General features: G+C 35.1%; 1 protein-coding gene across 1 annotated transcript in view; it reads left to right on the top strand.

The window, feature by feature from the left end:
• Positions 1-23001, top strand: part of Cse1 (chromosome segregation 1) — a 439186-nt gene that overhangs the window by 157165 nt on the left and 259020 nt on the right. Inside the window, exon 8 of the mRNA XM_090402147.1 lies at positions 14248-14340. Coding sequence (XP_090258273.1) covers positions 14248-14340 — 93 coding nt within the window. The remainder of the gene's footprint in view (positions 1-14247; positions 14341-23001) is intronic.

Raw genomic sequence — 23001 nt, 5'->3', positions numbered from 1 at the left:
CTTGGACAAAGTTTGTCCTGAGTTAACCCCAGTATTATATATTTATATATTTTTTGGAAACGTTTTTTAATAATGGAAAAGTGGTTTAAAACTAGACTTTGAAAAGAAGGGCAAATGAAACAGGTGTTGCTAACCCTAATTGTGATACAGGTGTTGTAACGGCGATAAATCTGATACTATTAAAGAAGAAGAAACAAGCAGTTCAAAGAAAAAAATACAGTAGGAAATATAACAGTTCATATTTGGAATTCGGGTTTACTTGGTATGGAGATGAAAGTGAACAGAAACCTCAATGTGTTTTATGTTATGAAGTGTTGACGAACGAGTGCATGAAACCTGCGAAACTCCAACAACATTTAGAAACTAAACATTGTGATGTGAAAAATAAGCCAATTGAATTTTTTCAGCAACACTTAGGGTCATTAAATCATGGGAAAGATATAGTTTCGGCCATGGGTTCCATTAATAGCAAGGCACTGGAAGCATCCTCTCTCTTAAGTTTGTGCATAGCGAAAACAGGGAAACCTCATTCTATCGGGGAAAATTTGCTACTTCCGGCTATAAAAGATGTGGTAAAAACGGTGTTTGGCAACAAGTTACTAAAAGATGTTGATTTGATTCCTCTTTCAAATGACACTGTCAGTTGCAGAATTAATGAAATGGCAGGTGATGTAGAATCTCAGTTAATCGAAAGAGTTAAGAAGAGGTCTTATTATGTGTTACAAATAGACGAGATGACTGATGTTACAAGTGATGTGCAGTTAATATGCTACGTAAGATATGCATATGATAACAACATTCATAATGATATTCTGTTTTGTAGAGCTTTGCCATCCTCCCGAACAACTGGAGAAGAAATATTTAACACTCTCAATAATTACATAATACACAAAGGGATCCAGTGGGAAAAATGTATAGGCTTCTGTTCGGATGGAGCTCACACCCTTACAGGCAGGCATAGTGGGGTTGTTTCTATGGTAAAGGAAGTAGCTCTGGATATGAATTGGGTACATTGTTTCATACATAGGGAAATGTTAGCCTCCAAAGGAATGCCACCAGAATTTAAAACTGTGCTATATAACGCTGTAAAGCTAGTTAATTTTATTAAAGCTCAATTAAATAACAGGTTATTTTCAGTACTCTGCGGTGAAATGGGCAGTGAAAACTTTAGCTTCATTCTGAAATTAGCTGGCTTTCCGGGGGCAAAGTACTAACAAGGTTATTTCAATTAAGGCACAAAGTTTTATTATTTGTAAATGAACATAATTCTGATTTCGCATCACTCCTTGTTGATGAAACATGGTTATCAACACTCTTATCTTTCAGATATTTTTTCAAAATTAAATGAACTAAATCTCTCCCTTCAGGGAAATTCTTTAACTGTTCTTGATGTCTACGACAAACTGAAGGCGTTCGAGAAGAAACTGGTTTTATGAATTAAAACCAGTTATGTAAAAGACAGACAATTTGCACCTTTTCCAACATTGGAATCCTTTTTAGTGGAAAATGATATTTTTATTGATTCTGAGTTTCTGGAAAGAGTTTGTGACCACCTCAAAATTCTAAAACGGAATTTTGAAATATATTTTCCAAATAACTTTTATAAGAAATTTCTGTGGATTCGGATCCATTTCAGTCTTGCATTCATGAGAACGACCTTTCGTTATTGAAAAAAGAAGACAGACAATTTGCACCTTTTCCAACATTGGAATCCTTTTTAATGGAAAATGATATTTTTGTTGATTCTGAGTTTCTGGAAAGAGTTTGTGACCACCTCAAAATTCTAAAACGGAATTTTGAAATATATTTTCCAAATAACTTTTATAAGAAATTTCTGTGGATTCGCGATCCATTTCAGGCTTGCATTCATGAGAACGACCTTTCGTTATCGAAAAAAAGAACAGTTAATTGAGCTTTCAAGTGACAGTAGACTTAAAATGCAATTTCGTGATCTTGGTTTGGCTCGATTTTGGATCTTGCCTTCAGTGAGAAGTGAATTTCTCGAATTATCTGAAGAAGCATTGAAGATCATCATGCAGTTCTCTACAACCTATCTTTGTAAGAAAGGATTTTCATCACTCCTTCAAATAAAAACAAAATACAGAAATTGTCTTCGTGTGTGTGTGTGTGCCAATCTTCAACTGAATTTGACTAATATTAATCCAGATATCCAGCAACTCTTCAAGGGCTGAGAATCTCAACCATCTCATTAAAAGTAAGGTAGTAACATAATTAGATCATATTATTTATTGGTTTAATAAAAATTAAAACTTTGTTCAGTGATGATACATTTTTAATCGTTTACTTCCAATTTAATTATGTTTCCATATGTACTCGAAACATGCTTTTAGATTTATTATGTTATAAATGGCACAGTTTTTCTGAAATGTTGGTAATTCCTAGTTAGGTTTTTAAAAAAATTAAAAATGTCAAAATGACGTATAGGGAAATAAATTAAAAACACTGTTTATTTTTGAAGTAAAACTTTAATTCCAACATTCTAAAATGTTATTTTTCTTGCTTATCTGTTCGCAAAATTGTCGAAGTCTATTTCATCACTCAGTTGCTGTTTTATAGACAGTAAGGCAAGATTTCTTAAATGCCAAAAAAAGTGCCGTGCGGGGCGAATTACCCCCTTCCTCAGCTATGCCTCTGTAACTTAGTGGTCCGTAGAATTTTTTTCAGCATTTTACTGGTCCTTGACCTTAGAAAGGTTGAGAAACACTGCATTAAGCGAAGGGTCATTACCCAGACAGGTTTCAACTTTTATTGAGGTCTCATCAGTGGGAGCCAGACCCAGAGGTAGTGATACTAAGGTGGAAGTAATGGAGAAGTCATATTTCCATATGCCAGTTGCCAAAAAGTGTCATCACACCTTATTATTAAAATTTTCTGGATTAGAGATCTCTCGCTTTCCCCAGCTACGCCTCTGTAACTTAGTGGTCCGTAGAATTTTTTTTCAGCATTTTACTGGTCCTTGACCTTAGAAAGGTTGAGAAACGCTGCATTAAGGGAAGGGTCATTACCCAGACAGGTTTCAACTTTTATTGAGGTCTCATCAGTGGGAGCCAGACACAGAGGTGGTGATACTAAATTGGAAGTAATGGAGAAGTCATATTTCCATATGCCAGTTGCCAAAAGGTGTCATCACACCTTATTATTAAAATTCTCTGGATTAGAGATAAGTTGATGGAAGTTTTTTCATGGATGGAAGGGTAGTGACCCTTCCCTTAATGCATGGCATTATACATGTCCACAAGGAGATGTACTTTGCATTATGGAATACTAAGGCAAGTGATGAGAACTTTTGCCACGAGTTGTTGCAGTCCTGAAAATACTTCAGGTGCAAACTTTGTTTGCTTACACTTAGATAAAGGATTGAACCAAATATGTAATTGGTGGCATAGCCAAGTGAAAAAACTTCATTCAACTTATCTCTAATCCAGAGAATTTTAATAATAAGGTGTGACACCTTTTGGCAACTGGCATATAGAAATATGACTTCTCCATTACTTCCACCTTAGTATCACCACCTCTGAGTCTGGCTCCCACTGATGAGAACTCAATAATAAAGGTCGAAACCGGTCTGGGTAGTGACCTTTATTATTGCATAGCATTATACGTGTCTGCAAGTGATGAAAACTTATACCACCTTTGCCACAAGTTGCCCCAGTCCTTAAAATACTTCAGGCTCAAACTTTGTTTGCTTACACTTGGATAAAGATTTGAACCAAATATGTAATTGGTGGCATAGCCAAGTGAAAAACGTCCATCAACTTTTTATTAGTTCCCTTTCTGTAAATGTCTTAATTTTTGTTTTTTTTAGAAGATTTTTTCATTCCATGTTATGATAGCTTATAAAAGTATAGAGTTGTATTAACTTTAGTTTGTTTTCTGTATTAGCATAAGATTTGATTCCAATATGCAATTCCTGTGTTATTTACACAATTTGATCCATTGTGTAAGTTATTAACTTTTTGAAGGAAGACTTCTAGCTCACAATGTGAATTCATCCAGATGACAAAAAAGTATCCATATATTGAATCCAAAGAGAAGATCAGAGTCTTTAGGGATATTTTTCTTGTGTTTGAAGTAACATTTGGCCCAGCGAAGAACCCATTGCATTTCCTCCTATTTGTCTGTAAAGTTTGCCTTTCCATCTAAAATATTCAGAATTCGTCATAAACTTAAATGATCAACAATATCTGATGGGAGTTTAGAAGATAGAAGTTCAAGGATGTCCATGAGAGGAACATTGGTGAAAAGAAAGTTTGTTCAAATGCAGAGGGCAGTTTTTGTTTGAGAATGTTTGGCATGAGATAAATAGGATGAAATATGTAATTGGTTGCTGCTATAATCCAGATGGTGAGGGGGGGGGTATAAAGGAAAATATAGATGGCATGCACCAGCAAATTAGCATGATGAGTGTAGGTTGAGTAATTATTATGGGTGATTTTAACTATGGGGACATTGTTTGGGAGAAGGAATGATTACAGGAAAGGAAGGAAATAGAATCTCTGCAATTCTTAAGCGATAACTCCTTTAGCATATAATGGAGGGAGGAAAGAGGTTTGAGGGTATTAGACCTGGTCATTACTTCAGAGAACTTAACAGTGACCAGTCTAGCTGTGCTGCTTTCACTTGAGAGAAGCAATCAGTTGTTTCATAACTTTGGAGATTGCCAGACATGCACAATTTCTGTTAAGAAAAGGTTATATGTGATATTACAAAGCAGGTGATTATGACAAAATTTTGAGTCAGTATAGGGCAGTGCTGACACAAGAATTTGGAGGGGAAGAGATGTTACTGCATAGGAGAGGTACTTAAAGAAAGAGTATCAAACTATATACCCAGAATAAGGAGGATAAATCAGGTGGGAGTTAGATGATTTAATAGCATCATTAAGCAGGAATTGCACACAAAGAAAAAGTTGTGGAAGGAGCATAAGAAAAAAAGGTGATCAGAAAGCACACGAGTAGTACATAGGCACAGGCAAGAAGGAGGCCTGTATGGTAAGGAACCCAAAGCTAATTATCAGGGGGAAGCTGTTGAAGCCGAAAGAAAGCCCAAAGCCTTTTTCTGCTGCATAGCAATTAAAAGGAGGAATGCCCATAAAAGGAAGATCTTAAAAAGTGCTGATGGTAGTGAAGTAACAAAAGAAAATCAAATGGTTGAGTTACTAAGTGATCATTTTGCAAAATTGTACCTTCTTAGTTGTGATATTTCAATGCTGGATGTGACACTGCCATGGGGTAAGATAACATATTGACACATGTATTATGAGAATGTGCAAGAGAATTACTACCTCCTCTGACCAAGCTGTTTAATTTGAACCTCAGTTTTGGGAATGTTCCACTGGAGTGGAACAAAAGCAGAATAGTTCTGCTACATAAAAGAGGTGCCATGTCAGAATAGCAAATTATAGGCCAATCAGTATTTCAGGATTGGTAGTTAAGATATTGGAGAAATTGGTACAAGACAGAATTTAGGACTGGATGGACAGGAATATGATACTTTATAAAGAGTAACATGGTTTTGCCTTAGTAAATTGCTTACTTTTTATAGTAAAGTGACAATGGAGTTGAATAAGGGAAATGGCTACTCAGTAATATTGCTAGACTTCAAAGGCATTTGATAGTATTCCACATAGAACTTTTTCACATATAAATTGGAGCAAATGGAGATGGATATGAATCTGGTGATTTTGATTAGAGGGTGGCTGATAGACAGATATCAAAGAGTGATTTATGGATGAGTCCAAGAGAAGGCAGGTAACAAGTGGTGTACCACATGGGTCAATACTTGCGGTCCTCTGTTTAACCTGTACTTTAGTTATATAGGAAATGATTTAAAATGAAACAGATCCTGCAGGTTGACTTAAATAGGCTTACCAGCCTATTTAAGTCAACCTGCAGGATCTGTTGGAATTATGCTGTGTAAAAAGAGAATTAGCTGTATATAACTTCTATCATAAAAGGGAGTTTTATATACTAGACACTGATCACTTTAGTACATTGCAGAAGAGGAGAGAACAAGGGATCACCTATGGAAATTGTGTAAATGTGGTTAACAAGAGTGTTTGGACTAGATTTTTTGCTAAGAGGGTGATGGATGGATGGAACCAGTTGCCAAAGGTGATGAATGCTTTGTCAGTTAATGAGTTTGAGGTATGGTAGGTTTTGTGTGAATAATGGCTAGTGTGTGAGTAAAATGTCTCCTGCAGCCAGACTGACTCTCTGGAGATTCATATAATAGTAATAATAATTGTCAGAACCAAGTTTTAATTCTTTAATTTTTGAGATGTGATTGGTGTTATATAAGAATGGCAATCGCTTTCATGTTGTTTTCTATGCTTTATATTGATTACTCTCAATCCTTTCTGTTTGGACTAAGAATTAGTTATGTGAGTGAACAGTTTTATAAAAAAATTAATTGGAAGACTTCTGAAAAATATTTGATAGATATAAAAGTTCATCTTTGTATGGAAGGTATCTTCAGTACAATGAGAATAAATCCAGTTAAAATACAGATAACGGAAGAATTTTAAGAGTGCCAGCATACCCCAAGTAAGACAAATGGCCAAAAAAATTCTTAATTAAAAAAAAAACAAAAAAACATAAGTGTTATTATTATTGTACAGACCTCCGTGGAGTCCAAACACTTATCACGAGAGAACCAATCTACCATCCTTTCCTTGAACCCATTAACAGACAGAGCACTCACAACTGGCTTTTGCAACCCATTCCACTCATTCACAACTCTCTAAGCAAAAAAAGTCTTCACGCTCCCCTACTAACAGGCCTGTTTCGTACCAGGGTGCAATGAACCCGGGTGGTATAATCAAACACGTTCATAAAAAATTGGGAATAAATAATACACTGAACTGTTTGTGCATATTTGTCACCTTCGAATGTGAGAGATTTCAGTGAGGGGCTGAGTCACTGGGTAGTAAAATAAATGGTACGAGCTCTTAATGTACAGTATAATAAAATGATTCGTAACATGTTATTGTACTTCAGGATCTTCTAATTTTTAATGGAAGGGAGCACAAAAATTTTGCACCCAGGTGGCGCAAGCCCACGGAATGACCCTGCCTACTAACCACATCTTTATTCAACTTCTAAGGATGCCCCCCCCCCCCTGTTCTGGCCTCCCCAGGCAAGTGCTGAAACATTTCTCCTTCATCAATCCTATAAAACCCTTTAAACAAATGTTTCTATCATATCTCTTCTTTTTCTCCTATCAAACAGCTTCTGCAATCCACACACCCTCAGTCTATCTTCATAGGGAACATTCCACAAACCACTCACCATCTTGATCACTCTCCTCTGAATCTTCTTCACCACTTCCCCATCCCCAAGAAACCCAGGACACCAGACTTGAGCACATTAATCCAGACGTGGATGTATCACAGCCTTATAAAGTGGAATAGCAACTTCGTTATCTCTACTTGTTAATGTGTTCTTCAATAACCAAGTAATCTTATAGACTACCTTAGCAATATGTCCTCTAAACTTTAACTCTCTGTCTAACACCACCTCTAAATCTCTAGCTTCATCTATTTCCTGGAATGCAGTGCCATATGATACACAGCTTGTAATCTCTTTATCCCACAGTTCATAACTACATTTCTCCACATTAAACTTATACCCATTATCTTTTGCCCATGCTGACTGCCTATTTAAATCATCCTGGAAGCTCTCTACATTGCCTTGATTAACTATTAGTCTACCTAATTTTGCATCATCAGCAAACAACTGAATATTTCCTTTCAGGTTATTTCTTGTATCATTTATGTACAAATTAAACAGCAATGGTCTCAGCACACCACTAGTTATGTATTTTCGCCTCAATTCTGACCCTCCATATAACCCTTTTTGATATTTGTCCAGCAGCCACCCTCTTATCCACTTAACCAGTGTCATCCCATCCCCATTTGTTCTAATTTGCATAACAAAGTTCCATGTGTGTATTCTGTCAGATGTCTTTGCAAAATACCTATTATAAAAAGACCGTAAATTACCAGGGTATGACCGACCCGTCACAAAGCCATGTTGACCCTCATACGGTATCATATTTTTATTTACTTATTCTTGAATTCTCTTTTTTACTAATTTTTCTAGTACTTTAACCACCACGCCTGAGATACTGATTGGCCTATAATTTACTGCTGCAGTCCTAGAGCCTCCCTTATCCAAGGGAATTATTTTACCTTTTTTCCACTTCTTAGAACTCTACCAGAGCTGAGACTTAAATTAAAGAGCCTAGTCAAAGTCATTTCCCTTGCATATTCTCGCACAACCCAGCTGATATCCCATCTAATCCTACAGCTGTATTTATTTACATTGAGATTCTGCAATATCCTAAGAACCTCAGATCCATCCACCTCTATTCCCGTACTAGTGTCTGTCACATAGGTTAAAGCAATAACCTCATTAGGATGAAATATATACCCTTGCAAAGTGGTCACTTAGTAACAACTGATTTATCTGCTTCTGTCTCCTTGTGACCATCATCACTCAATTAGGTTAATCTTCCATGGTCTTTCCTCTTACTTGCAACATAACAAAAGAACTCTTTGGGACTTCCTTTGGCCTGCTCGGTCAGATTCTTCTCATAATCTGATTTTGCCTTCCTTGCCATGTCTTGATACTGTACTGTTCATGAGTTTGCCAGTCACCTTTCTCTTTATATACCCTCCACAGCATTTTTTCTTCTGCAGTTCATGCTTAATTATATTATTCATCCATGTAATTCCTACCTGATTAACATTCCTCCCTAGGTATACAATTTAATTCTGCTTCCTCTAGATGTCCCTTAATTATATCCCATGCACTACTAACGCCGCAATGTTTTATGCCATGGTACAAATTTAAGCTTCTTCCTAAGCTTGTCATAATCATCTGCCTTGTAGTTCCACATATACCACTTCTTGATAGAATAATACTCATGTTTTATAATCTCCCAAGTCAAGACTGCATGGTCACTTTCACCAGTCAGAGACCAGGTCCAATATTCTCCTACTCCTTGTCCCCTCTGTCAAATGCTGTCTTAAGTAATTATCTCTTAGCAGGTGCATAAATTCTGTTTCCTTCCTGCCATGTGATAACAGAATAAGAGAGGATAGGGTAACAAAACCTGTTCGAAAGAGAAAAAGATGCAATGGAAAACTGATGAATTGGTGGTTACTAGTACCTTAGAAATGTAAGATGAACACCGAAATGTCATCTGAAAAGATTGGAGTCCTGGCAAATAAAATTAATTTTAGAGAAAAATTTTAATAATAAGTTAGTAATAATGTATGATTTTTAATATCCTGTATAACTATTTAAGTGTGCATATCAGGAATTTATTGACAATGATGCAGGTTGAAGAAACACTAGAAAATATTCTTAGTTTTACAAATCACTTTGGCCTTTTTTTTTTTTTTTTTTTTTTTTTTTTTTTTTTTTTTTTTTAAATCCTTGAAATTTTATTATGTTCGTAATTTTGTATCCAGTTTGGCCATTCTCATCTTCATTATTTTACTCAAGCAATACAAGAGTTAACATGTTATATATTCAAAACTTTGCTACTTATACACAGAAAGCAGTTAACTTCATATCACATTGCTCTTTTTCAGTGCACAGCACCATCCCCCTTCTTGGTTCTATATAATACCATGCTTTATAGTACGTTACTGCTCACACTAGATTTGACCTTTATTGAGATCTCATCAGTGGGAATTATCTTCATGTCAAATGTCATTTTTTCCATATACAGTATAAATAGCATAATGGTTTATCATTATATTATATGGATTAAAGATTCTCAAGTTATTTCACTAGATGAAAGATAGTTGCAGAAAGCTTTTCTGCTTAGTTATGATGTATATTATAGTTGACAAGAAACTATATTGTTTTAATCCTAATACCTAAACATAATCATAATGTAACTTCACAACTAGTCTGTTGCTCTCACTACTGGTGTCTGGGTAGTGACCATTCTTATAATACTTTCATTATGGGCTCCTAAGGCAAGTTATATGAACTCAATAGTTTCTAATAGAAGACTACTTGTGAAGTTACTTAATACTTGCTTACACTGAGGTATGGGAATAAAACGATAATATTTTTTAAAGACCACTGTAACCAAGTAGAAAAATTTTACACAACTATCTCTCATCTAGAGCATTTAATTATGGTAATACATTTGCTATGTGTACATGGAAAATGACTTCAGCATTAATTTAACCTTGGTATCCCCTTGGTTCTGGGTATCCCATAATACAAAAACATTATGGAAAACATTTTGTGAACGATGCTGTGAAAAACCACAGTTTATTGAATTGATTTATAAAATTAGTTTCCATAAATATTCAGTTATAATATGAATTATGATATATGTTGTGACCTGTCTTACAGGTAGAATTAGAACATTTTCAGGTCCTAACTTTTCCAGCAATTATCAACAGGCAATGCTAGATGCAGAGTGAGATTCCTGATAAGAATAAGATATGTTGTATATGAACAGCAATGATTCATTGTTCCTTTGGATCAGTGATTTTCAAACTGAAGGGTACAAGACCCATTCAGGAGGGATGTGAAGCAATATTATTTATTTTAGAGCACAATTCTTGCATGTACTACCACCCACATTTTTCAGTACAGTATATTATTAAACACTCCACGTTTTGAAAAAAAATGTGCCAAAGAACAAGTCCAGTCATCTCATTAAATGTTTTTTTCATTAATATACTAAGTTAGAAGTGTAAAAGTTGTACTTTTAAAAATATCTCTCTGTGCTGTTTTTCTTTTTGTTGGAAGTATGCTGTGTATTATTTAAAAACTGTAAGAACATCTTAGTTTTACTAAAATACTTGCTAAGAAAACTATAGGTCAGTTTATTTTCTAAGAAGTGTAGAGGGTACAATTTTTTTTTTTTTTTTTTAAACCAAAGAGGGGGTTGGGATCTGTTTAAGGAGTTTGAAAACTACTGTATTAAATGTCTTAATGCATTGCATTTCTATATAGTAATTTTTCATACTTTGATATTAATAAAAATACATTTGAAATTCTTATCTCTATGAAATTATATTAAATGATAGTAAATCTTATTGTAACTTCATACATATAGAAAGGTTTAGGTGTGTCTGGTTACTCATAAATGCTTAATGGTATTAACATATACTATATATGGTCAAATATAGCCTTACTTCACAGTAATTTCAGGGAAATCTATCCTCCTTGAGGGTGCCTTGTTAGGACATTAGTTCTTTTCATTTACAATTTGAATTGTTTCTACAACTATCTAGTTGAGTGCTATATGCTTGCTGCAGTTGTAATTATGCTCTTATGATGATGATGCTGGGTATAAAACCGACAAAATACTAGTGCATTCAATAAATCATATATTTTCTCCTCTTGGTGGTGTTTTAACAGTTCAGTTTGTCATAAGTATGTTTACTGTGGCAATATGTATTTGTAGTTTTTTTTTCTTTCCCCATAGCTTTAGAATTTCATTTTGCAGAAGATTAAAACCTGATTTATGAATTCTATTAGAAGTTTTCATGTTTTTCATCAGGAGACCAGACCAAACATGATTATTTATAATATTTTCCTTAAAGAATAGGAGAGAAAGGGATGCATTCAGTACGGGTATCCCTCTGTTAACGCGGTCACTTAATCCCTCGATGTTATACTGCGTTAATCAAATCTAATAATCAATGGTAAAAATTACAATTTGTCCATGATCGATTACTGTATTAATAATTCATTTTATATGGTACTATTTTAGGATAAAAAATGAATGCAAAGTAAATGTTTAATAAATACCTGTACCTACATTATTAACTGCAATTTTTTTTTTATCAAAAGAAGTTATGAAGAACAGTTTGAACAGTTTTAGTTTTTTCTTATTGGCGTAAATTCTACGATAACAAGCAAAATGACTCTCCAGACCTCGGCAAACAAGCAATAAAACATAAAGAAAAAACACTGCAAGTATAATACATGATGGTACAAATTAAGTGGATATTGAATCAAACATTATTTCATAGCCGAATATAGAAACTACAAAAGTTTCGTGCCGAGTATATAGAAACTAAAAATTTCGGCAGATTCAAGCATAAGCAACCTTATGGGCAACTCATAGTAAAGGTGGAGTAAGCTCCAGATCACTTTCCTGAGTATTTTTCATAATGTAAAACACATCTCCTAGAGGACATGTATGATAAATAAGCCTTTGGCTCTCTATTTCAGTAATACATGATGGTTTATTTATTTTCAGTTACAATCTAGAAATTATGGAACAAAGAATAAAAAAAAGCAACAACTAAACCATACTATACTGATATTGGAGGTCGCGTTGTCTCTCAGATACAAATTACTATCAAATATCACAAACCATCACATAACGTGTTAAACCAAACTGACAGCAAAAACAGTGTGGAATATCACTCGTGACATATGAATGCACAGCTACTCATGACCTTCAAACTATACACTGAATTGTGTAAGGATATTTATATTAAACATTTTGCATGTATCTGTCAGATCAGCTGCGAGCTCCGCAGGGTTAAAGACGTGTTAATCAAAACTCTTGTCATGTATATCAAGGGATTGCCGCAATTAGTTTCGCAGCGTTAATCAAATCCCGCGTTAAGCAAGGGATACCTGTATTTAGAGTTCTAAGTAGTAGTAACAGCAGCAGTATTCAAATTTTGTCATACTTTTATGTATACAGGTAACCTTCATATAACGCGGTCTACAAATTGTAGTAACCCTTGTTCAACGCTGCACTTATAAACGCAGTTTCGATATAACACAGTCTACAAATTGTAGTAACTCCTTATATTTTCATATATTTTTCACCGTGCGACTTAAAAATCAAATTTTATCTTCGTTACATTTTTGTCTGCCCGTATTGCACATGTAGTTATAAGTAGCAATTTATATTAGAGAATTATATTTGGTTTTTTCAAGCGTTTTGTACCCAATGTAGAAAGTTACACAAAGAAAAAGAATATCGACTTCAAAATTCTACTAATTTTAGATAACGGACTAGGCCACCTAACAAATTTAAGGCATCCGAATATTAAAATAAGTTTTTTGCCGCCTAATACTACTTCATGTATTCAACCACTCGACCAAGGAATAATATCAACGTTTAAGTCATATTCGTCGAACATTCCAATTCATTTTGGAAAAAATGGAATCTAATCCAAACATGGCACTGCTTCAAGCATGGAAAGAGTTTTCAATATTGAATTATGTGGAAATTATTTCTCTGTTCATTAAGGAATTACAACCCTCTACACTGTGAATGCCTGCTGGAAAAAAATATGGCCTGAAGTTGTTCTGGAACAAAATTTCATACCTCCTCTGAATGAAAAGCTAAGTCATATAATAAACATCACCCACATTTTTGGTGGAGAGGACTTTTGAAATTAGTGAATTAATTGATAGGGAAACAGATTTAAATGAGGAGGAACTGGTACAATTAATAGATGACATCTAACCAAATGGCGTGGGAAGTTCTGCCGAAGATTCCGAGTGTGATGAATCGGTAAAGAATTCAATTTAAAAGAAATTAGCAGAGGGATTGGATTTGACAAGAAAGTTAGGAAGTTATTTTACGGATAATGATTCCGAGCGCTCCTTAAAATTCACGAGACAATTGGATATTTGTTTAGCTCCATATTATGAACTTAATAAAAAATTGGAGCAAAGTGGTAAGCAAGGTCCTATTACTGACTTCTTGATAACTAAACCAGCCAAAGTATGCAATGAGAATTATACAAATGATGCCCAAGAGATTTCAAGTAATGACGATGTCCGGCCACTCGTAAATAAAGAACATCTACGAAATGTTAGTTTTGAAGACAGTGATAATGATTAAAATATGCACTTGATTTAATTTTGCGTAAAACATTTATTGCATTATGTGCAATGAAGTTTATGTACAATTTGTAATTTTTATAATTTTATACTATGTATTTGTTTCGTAGTTTATATGTTTTCTTAATTTACATGAGCTAATACTGTGTTTAATTACCTGAATTAAATAAAAAAAATATTTTTGTTGGTGTCGTTGTTATATAATTTAAAAAAAAAAAAACAATTTCAGAACATAGCCTTACTTTTTCTATGTGATCTGAGTCTCGCATAACATGATTTATATAACCTGTTATATATTTATATATATGTTTTAAATTATGTATTGTGAATTGTAATGTTACATTTTTTTTTTTTTTTTTTTTTTTTTTAGGATTTGCCTGAATTTTTTGAAGATCATATGGATATCTGGATGAGGCACTTTTTGGAATTGTTGACTGTAGATAATAAATTCTTAAAAACAGAGGTCTGTTTTTCTAAAATTTTATTTTGTTTATACTTTGTCTACATATGAACTAACATTATACAAATACATTAGAAAATGGTATAAGTGTTTCATTTCTTGTTTTTTTGTTTTTTTTAAAAAGTATGCAAATATAATTTATATTTAAAACTTATTTTAATAAGTTGTAATTATCATTACTCAGATACCTCCATGAAGTCTCAGTGTGAGAGGTCATATCTTGAACTCATGCTAGTAACTTGTTAAACTCACCATATGTCATCAGAAAAATTTGAACCTCAGAACCCTTAAGGACCAAATGTTTACTCGCCTTCTAGGAGTGAACCTTATATTCTCCTCACTTATCATGTATTGAAAAATTTTCTGTGAATTTATACTATAAAAATTCTCTTATAGTTTTCCTCATATTCTCTTATCTTGAGAGTGAATTTTGAAACACACTCTTTCCTTCTGTTCTCAGCTCATTTGAAGTCCTCTGCCTTCATCCTTGCTGAACCCATATGACCGACGATCTGACCATGATAGTACAGATGTATTCTTATGAAAATAATTTTATAAGGATGAGGAAGTTATTCTTTTAATAAGTATTTTTTTGAATATCACAATTATTTGTTCTTGATTAATTTAACCTGTTTACTTTCTTAGTTTTAGCTTCAACTACTTGCAGACTGTTTCCATTGGTATAATACTCTGAAATACTCTGAGCTAATACTCATCATTTGGCAATGCCACCAGTTCATTCCAATCATCTTGCTTGAATTCTGTATCATAAACATTCTTTAACATCATTCTTAGCTTAGCATTGTCAATAAACAATGGATGTCATTAATATATGAGTTGAACAGCAGTGGCACAAAGATAGAGCCAGTACGGTATGCCACTGTCACCATTGCACTCATCTGCCTTTTCACTGTTTTACTTATCAAGCCATTTGAGCTAATACTGTGTTTAACAGAACCCTGCTGACCTCTATAGAACATCATAACCCCACCCACCCACCCATTTTCGGAATGAACTCTTACTGCATTATTCTTAAAACCTTAATCACCGTTACAGAGATACTAATTAATCTTTTCCTATCACCACTTGTACACTTGAGTCATGTTACCTTTGTTCCACTTCTTTGGGAGACACTGTCGAAACTGTTTGTTGAGACAAGTCAAACGACTCTCAGATGTATTGTTAATTCTTTTGCAAATTCTCTTAACAAAAAATAGTTCTTTTGACCATCATAGCAAACTTATTTTCAGAGTTGACTGTACTTTCTTACCATACATCATGTATGTCAGGAGAGTGACACAGTAAATCCAGCATGATGACTTACAGCTGCTCATTTATGCTTCTCCCATATTCCCTCCACAAAATTTGCTTTTGATGAAGATTCTTAATCATATTGTTCATTAAATTTCCCCATTTAATTTCCATTATCATTCCTTTAGACCAGGGGTCTTCTGCATAGCCTGCAGAGCTCTTTGCCTTGGCCTACTGGCCCTTTTGAATAAATAACTACTTAACATTAAAACGCAATTAAATAGAAAATAATTTCAATTAAGCCCATGGGCCACTAAGCTGTACTGCAGCATTTAGAATTGTAAGATGCTTTCCAGATTCACAAGGAACGCTGTGCATTTGATACTTTACATAAAATCCTATAAAAATAAATATTAAATAGACATGCTGCTTCGGCCATCTACCAGCACCTGAATCAGTAGTTGGTTCGAGTGTGCTGTCTAGTGCCTTCCAGATACATCTCGAAGGTTCTCGATACTTCGTTATTTTCATATAAATACAAAAGGATCTCATCCACAGTCAGTCGTGAACAGTGTGATATTCATGTACAAGCACATGCTGGTTTGTCGTGTCAGCCGTGGCCTATTGTGGTTTTATATTGCCAGACTTTTTTTTCATTAGTGTGAGACATATTCAATGGATAATAACCGTTACACAGCCATTTTGGATCATATTTTGGATTTACCTTCCATCACTATGGCATCTACGAGTAAAAAGTGTAAATCAAGTGATTCTTGTCGGATTTTTAATGAAAAGTGGGCCAATTTGTACTTTTTTGTGCCGATTGACGATAAGCCAGTGTATTTATTTTGTTGTGAGTCAGTGTCAGTATCAAAAGAATACAATATAAATCAATACTATGAGACAAAGCATGCATCCAATTTCTATCACCTTCAAGGGCAGCTTCGTGTGGACAAAGCGAACCATCTCCAAATTGATTTAAAATGCCAGCAGGGTACGTTTAAAAGGCAGAGGGAAGATAGTGAAGCATGCATCAAAGTAAGTTATGTAATCGCTGAAAAAATTGCTAAAAAATCAAAATCCTTCTTGGACAGTGAGTTTGTTAAAGACTGTAGCACGACATGTCGAAGAACTTGCCAATGACATTGAAGGAACTTTAAAAAAAACGGTCGTCCGAATTTACATCATATTCACTTGCTTTAGATGAGAGCACAGATGTGAAGGATACAGCACAACTGGCTATCTTTGTCTGTGGCATTGATCAACAATTCACTGTGACAGAAGAACTGCTAGCGTTCATACCTATGAAGGGATGACAAAAGGCACTGATATTCTTGAAGCCACCAAGAAAACACTCCAGCGTTTTGACCTCAGCTTAACCAATATCAAGGGTGTGCTAACTGATTGTGCTCCCTATTATGATGGGAAAGAACGAAGGGTTTGTTGCACTGCTACAGAAAGAACCAGAACTAGAAGGAAAAGATTTAATCCATTACCAGTGTTTAACCACTAGGAGAATTTGTGAATGAAAACTATTGGATTTCAGAATGTCATGAAAGTTATTGTGACTGTCTTCAACATGATTAGGGCAAGCGGATTGAATCATCGTCAATTCCAAGAGTTTTTGACCCAAGAGTGTGAAGCAGATCACGGCAATGTGGTTTATTATAGTGATGTGTGTTGGTTGAGCAGAGGGAAGGTTCTTAAAGGAGTCTTTGACCTTAAGGAGCAAAATACAGTAGTTCATGCAAACCAAGGGGAAGTCGATTGCGGAATTCAATGATCCGAAGTGAATGACAGGCTTTGCCTTTATGACCAACATCTCGTTGCATATGAACTACCTAAATACGTGGCTACAATCCAATGATCAACTGGTGCACACTCTGTTTGATCACATCAAAGCTTTTGTGGCCAAGCTCAAACTTTGGGAGGTACAACTCACAAAAAAAAAAAGACTTAACTCATTTTCAGCTTCTCACTGAGTCCAACTGTTCGTCTCTTGATGAATATGCTACAAAATTAGCTGTATTGCAAAGTGAGTTCGAAGAGAGATTTAGTGATTTTTGTAACCAACAGTCTTCTTTAGATTTATTTTAAATGTCATTCAGTGTCACTGATACTGAAATGCCAGGCTCAGTACAAATGGAGCTGCTTGAACTCCAGAACAACTCTTCTTTGAGAAAAAAATTATTCAATGTGCCCTTGCTCACATTTTACAAAGACTACATTTCTGAGGACTCATTCCCTAATCTTCGCCGGCATGCTTTGAAGATGTGCGCTTTGTTAGGAAGCACATACTTATGTGAGCAGTTCTTCTCCAGAATGACATCCAAGAAAAGAACTCAGATTACGGACCAACATCTCAAGAATACTCTGTGCATAGCAACTTCCAATATTGATACCAACATCGACAAGTTGGTCAAGGAAAAGCATTGCCAAGTTTCCCATTGACATTGTAAAAAATGAATGTTTTCTTTTTTAAATTAAATTATCTTTTTTCAAGTATTAATTGTATTTATTTATCATGAACCCGACTCTTACCTACACTCTTAAAGCTGAGTTTATTTTTATACATAGAATAAAATCCTTTACATAGGATTTTATGTAAAGTATCAAATGCACAGCATTCCTTGTGAATCTGGAAAGCATCTTACAATTGTAAATACTGCAGTGTAGCTTAGTGGCTTCGTTGAAATTTTTAATGCAGCCCGCACTGTCTGAAAGGTTGAAGACCCCTGCTTTAGACATATTTGATTGCTTCTCATGTTTTGGCATGAATATCTATCATAATTACTTGGCTTATTGTTCAACATATACTCCTAAGCTTTTACATGTGTCACAGTCCAAGAGCTCCTTGATAACTATTTTTTCCCTCAGTTTTCCTCCTAGTCTATCCTTACTGAAATGTATGGCAGAAGAGTGAACAGTAGTTCACTGAATAATCATTATCCATAATGATTATTCATCTTGCATCCATGACCTCTTCAAAAAATATCTGCTGACCTTCTGTGCAATGTGCCACTTTCCACATCCTGTATCTCTCCTAATTGGATTTAATTCCTCTATTGTCATTATCAATGCTCCTCTCCTCCTATTCCTTCTTACCTGAATATACTTAATTCATCACTGATATCCAAACTGGTTGGCCGAGTGGTCAGCATATCCAGCCAAAAGGCTGCAGGTTCGAATCCTGCCGTGGGCATGGATGTTTGTGATTGTCTGTGAAAATATTAGCAGTGGTAGTGGGCAGAAGATGGCATTGGTGTAGTTGTGGTTGGTGGATTGAGTGGTGGAGACAGAGAGCTGTGGAGTAGATGCCCTCCCTCGATGAGTCATTGGACTCCCTGGAGGTGTCAAGTAATAATAATAATAATAATCACATGATATTTCTGCCAGCTATCTTTCTCTTTCAACAGGATTTTGCTAACATCACAGTGTATATAATTATCCAGAAAGTTATTTTTGACTAGTTCATTTATATCAGTGCCATTTTTTTGTTCCTGATGCTTCTCGTATTGTTAAGCATGCATGACAACCATTTATCAGGCTTGTAGGTTATGTAACATTAGGTATTGACTTATCAAATAATGGACCTGTGACAATTTCTCGACTAACACTCCCCTTTGCTATCTGGATCAACTATCACTTTGCCCTGATAACATTTTTTGTATTTTATATCTGATTACAACCTTCAGATTCATGCTCATGCAAGCACAGGCATCAGTTCTTATACATGTGCTCAGTCACACTGCTTGTTTTTATGGGATGAAAAAATCCTGAGTTTATGAAAGGAAACTGGGATTTTCAAAACACAAAATATATACTGGAATAGGACATGGAAAATTAATAAACATAATGCACTGGCCTTAGCAAAAGGCATTTTCTAAGCAAAATCAATTCTTGATATGCACCCTCATGGAATGTACAGATTAGTGTTGATAATATTACAGTGAACTCTCACTATAGCAAGGTTAGAGGATGACAGGAATGGTTTGTTATTATGGTTTAGTTTGCTATAGATAATTTATTTGAGCTTGTTAATGAGTTTATTATATCAGTGTTTGCTGTAGTGCAAATTAACTATATAATTATTTGCAATTATTATTGACTATATGTCAACAATTTTCTTCCAGATTACTGGATTCATAGTAAATAACACATTGTTTGATTTAACATTTCAGTATTCCAAAGCACAAAACACAGTCTTGCCATAAATAATGTTACAACTTCTGCACAGCCCTGTGCCCTACAGAATTTTGCGAGTCCGGTTCTGTTAATGGCGCAACATTTGTATCTTTATTAGTAGAGAGAGAGAGAGTTGTCTAGCTGTATGGGTTAACATGCAGTGGGGAAATTAAGAGAACTGTATAGCAGTAATAGCACTGGACAAGGTGGGAATGCAGCCACCTGTTATTTTCAACACACTAAAAACACTCAGGATCAGTAGGATGTTTGTATATCAGATTATTCACCATTATAACGATAGATGTATCTGACTGCCAAAGAACAGGTTGACCATGCTGTGTTATGATGCAATAGCTTGTAAGGGCTGTGAATGCATGCCTCCACCATAATTTTGTGAGAACACAGAAAGTGATGTTGCAAGATATGTTTTGCAGAGAAGGATATCATGTACTAACTGATGACCTTGGGGACGAGAGCCTATTTGTGACACTTCCGAACACCACAACTTATGCAGTGGGGGTGATAAAATCAAATGCACTTCTCTGGCAGTATGCAAACAGCAGACGTAGAGGTATCCTCTTCACAGATGAGAAGATTTTCATCATTGAAGAGTGGTTTAACAGCCAAAAACAATATGGTATATGTTCTGGATGGTCATATAATGCATGCCATAGCACCCAGGATTCAGAGCGGTCATCACTTCATGTCAGTGATGGTTTGTTGGGGAGTGATATATTGGGAAGGGGTATCCAAGTTGCATTTCTGAGAGAAAGGGATCATGAAACAAGGGCCATACTGGTGGTATGGCCCTTGTTTCATGGTAGGTAGCAGACCTTCCAACAGCACTCAGCCCTTGCACACAAGGCAGGGTGCAGCAACAGTAATTGGAGATGAACAAGCCCAGTCACTTATCACCATCTGATTGGCTGTCTGGAAATCCCGATCTGAATCCATTGAACTTCAAATTGTGGTTGAAGCTTGAGAGAGTAGCCTGCAAAAAACAACACTTCAGCATTATAAATTAAAAATACCAAGAAATTATATACTTGGTTTAATCCTTTTCCAAGTGTAAGCAAACAAAGTTTGTGCCTGAAATATAATCAGGACTAGGGCAACTCATGTGTAGAAGCTAATACTAAGGGATACTAAGGCAAGTGATGTGAAGTCATTAGATTTGTAGTCCTGTATATATTTCGGGTGCAAATTAGCTTCTATATACGAGTTACCCTGTTTGCACCTGAAATATAATCAGGCTACAAAGCTAATGACTTCGCATCACTTGCCTTAGTATCCCTTGGTATTAGCTTCTATATATGAGTTGCCCTAGTCCTGTGTTAAATAGTTGTTTTTCTTATTTTATACTTAATTAATTGTTACTTGATTAAAGCCTTTCTTATTCAAAACCTTATTCAATTAAAATCCTACCGGCTGTTCTATTGTTATGTCGTTACCTTCGCTATATTTTCTGATTTATCTCTTCCTATTCTATCTTTCTATCGCTATTTTACTTCATCGGATATCGGGCCTAATATGCTTACATCTAGGATTGTTTCCTCTTTGGATACTGGCGAATTTATATTTTGCTGCACCAGCCAGTATCCCATAGCAGAAAAGGATCCTTGCTCAGGGAGACAATACTAGATTCTGAGGCTTTCTTACACAATATCTTACTTTAACATTGCCGTATAGATTCAGATTATTGCAGTCGTGACCTAAATCTATAATTATATACACTTTAATTCCTTCCTGCCAAAATAGGTTCTATTTTTATAAGTGGTAGTTTGGAATCGTAATCATGCATGACTCAGGTTTAGTTAAATATGATATGTTTATTGGAATATCTAAACAGAATACAAAATTCATACACTCAATTATGACTCAATATTAAATGAAACTCGAGCTAAGAGGTTAACTTATTCTAAATTAATTAAAGGTCATAAAGCATCGTAAAACACAGTAATTGAAAATTGTGATAGATAGCAAATGATATGAAGTTAAACTAATATTCCTTTCTGTAATGCTATTCATAAGATAATATAAACAAACATTCTAATGTTACTCAGTTACTAAAATCCACAATTCTGATCTCATTAAGTTAATCCTATCACATACAATTACTAAAGGTCTCTTCCAAACAGTTCTTCTTACTCTCAAAGGAGGTTAACTTTCTAATTAGAGACTGTTCACAGAGTTCTTTAGAATACTGTCCTTAATTTCACATTCACAAACAGTCTTCTCTCTTCTAATGAATTTTATACACAAAATAGAGTAATTTTACCTTACCGAACTTTTTCCACGTCTTTCAGCACCACGTGTTCGTCTGGTTACTTCTTGTCTATTGGCTGTCTATACGCCAACATAGGGGTTACGCTATCTTCATTATTTCTGCCGAAAATGGACTTAAATCTTTGCATTTCAGGAACAACTCGATTGGACTGCTCAGCGATGGCTTGATTCTACTAAGACTGGAAATTTTTACCTTCAGCTCTGCGTAAAATCCTTCTCCATTTTCAAGAAAGCCTGCTGTCCGACATCTTATCTTAGCACAGATGCTTCATCCCCTCCCCCCCCCTTTACGCAAACTCCCGCTAACTTCCGAGCCATCGAACAGGAAAAATGATACGACAAGAGAGATTTTCGATATGGCGCTCGTCCCCTTTGCACACGACCCATATCTTTTCACCCCTTAGGTTCATCCCTTGCTTTTTTCCTGACACTGTTATGCTCTTGTATTCCCAGAATTCGCGTTAATATATGTTCCGCTTAAGCAACTGACGCCAGCGTTATGCTGTAACGTGTAGTTTTATACCTTCCAGTATATAATTTCTTGAAAGTAATTTCAAGAAATTATATACTGGAAGGTATAATTTCAAGAAAGTATATAATTTATTGGTATCTTTAATTTATAGTATAACCAAGTGGAAAAACTTCCAACAACTATCTCTAATCCAGAGTATTTTAATAATAAGGTGCAACACCTTTTGACAACTCGTATATGAAAATATGACTTCTGCATTACTTCAATCTTAGTATCACCCGATTACTATTGAATAGTTAAGATGAAATGATATATAGAGATAAACGTTCTATACTGTATATAATGGTTGGGACCTCCGAATGATATATTTAGAGGTAAGCTTTCATCCTTTTGTCCATTTTTGTGATTACACATTGCTTAGCTGGTAGACTCTTGCGTGAATCTGAGGGATTTGTCAATAGATCACCCTC

Source organism: Typopeltis vanoorti, chromosome 12 (genome assembly GCF_054136105.1).
Source record: "Typopeltis vanoorti isolate ZY-2024b chromosome 12, IOZ_Tvanoo_1.0, whole genome shotgun sequence".
NCBI lineage: Eukaryota > Metazoa > Arthropoda > Arachnida > Uropygi > Thelyphonidae > Typopeltis > Typopeltis vanoorti.
This window is presented reverse-complemented; position numbering and strand designations above follow the sequence as displayed.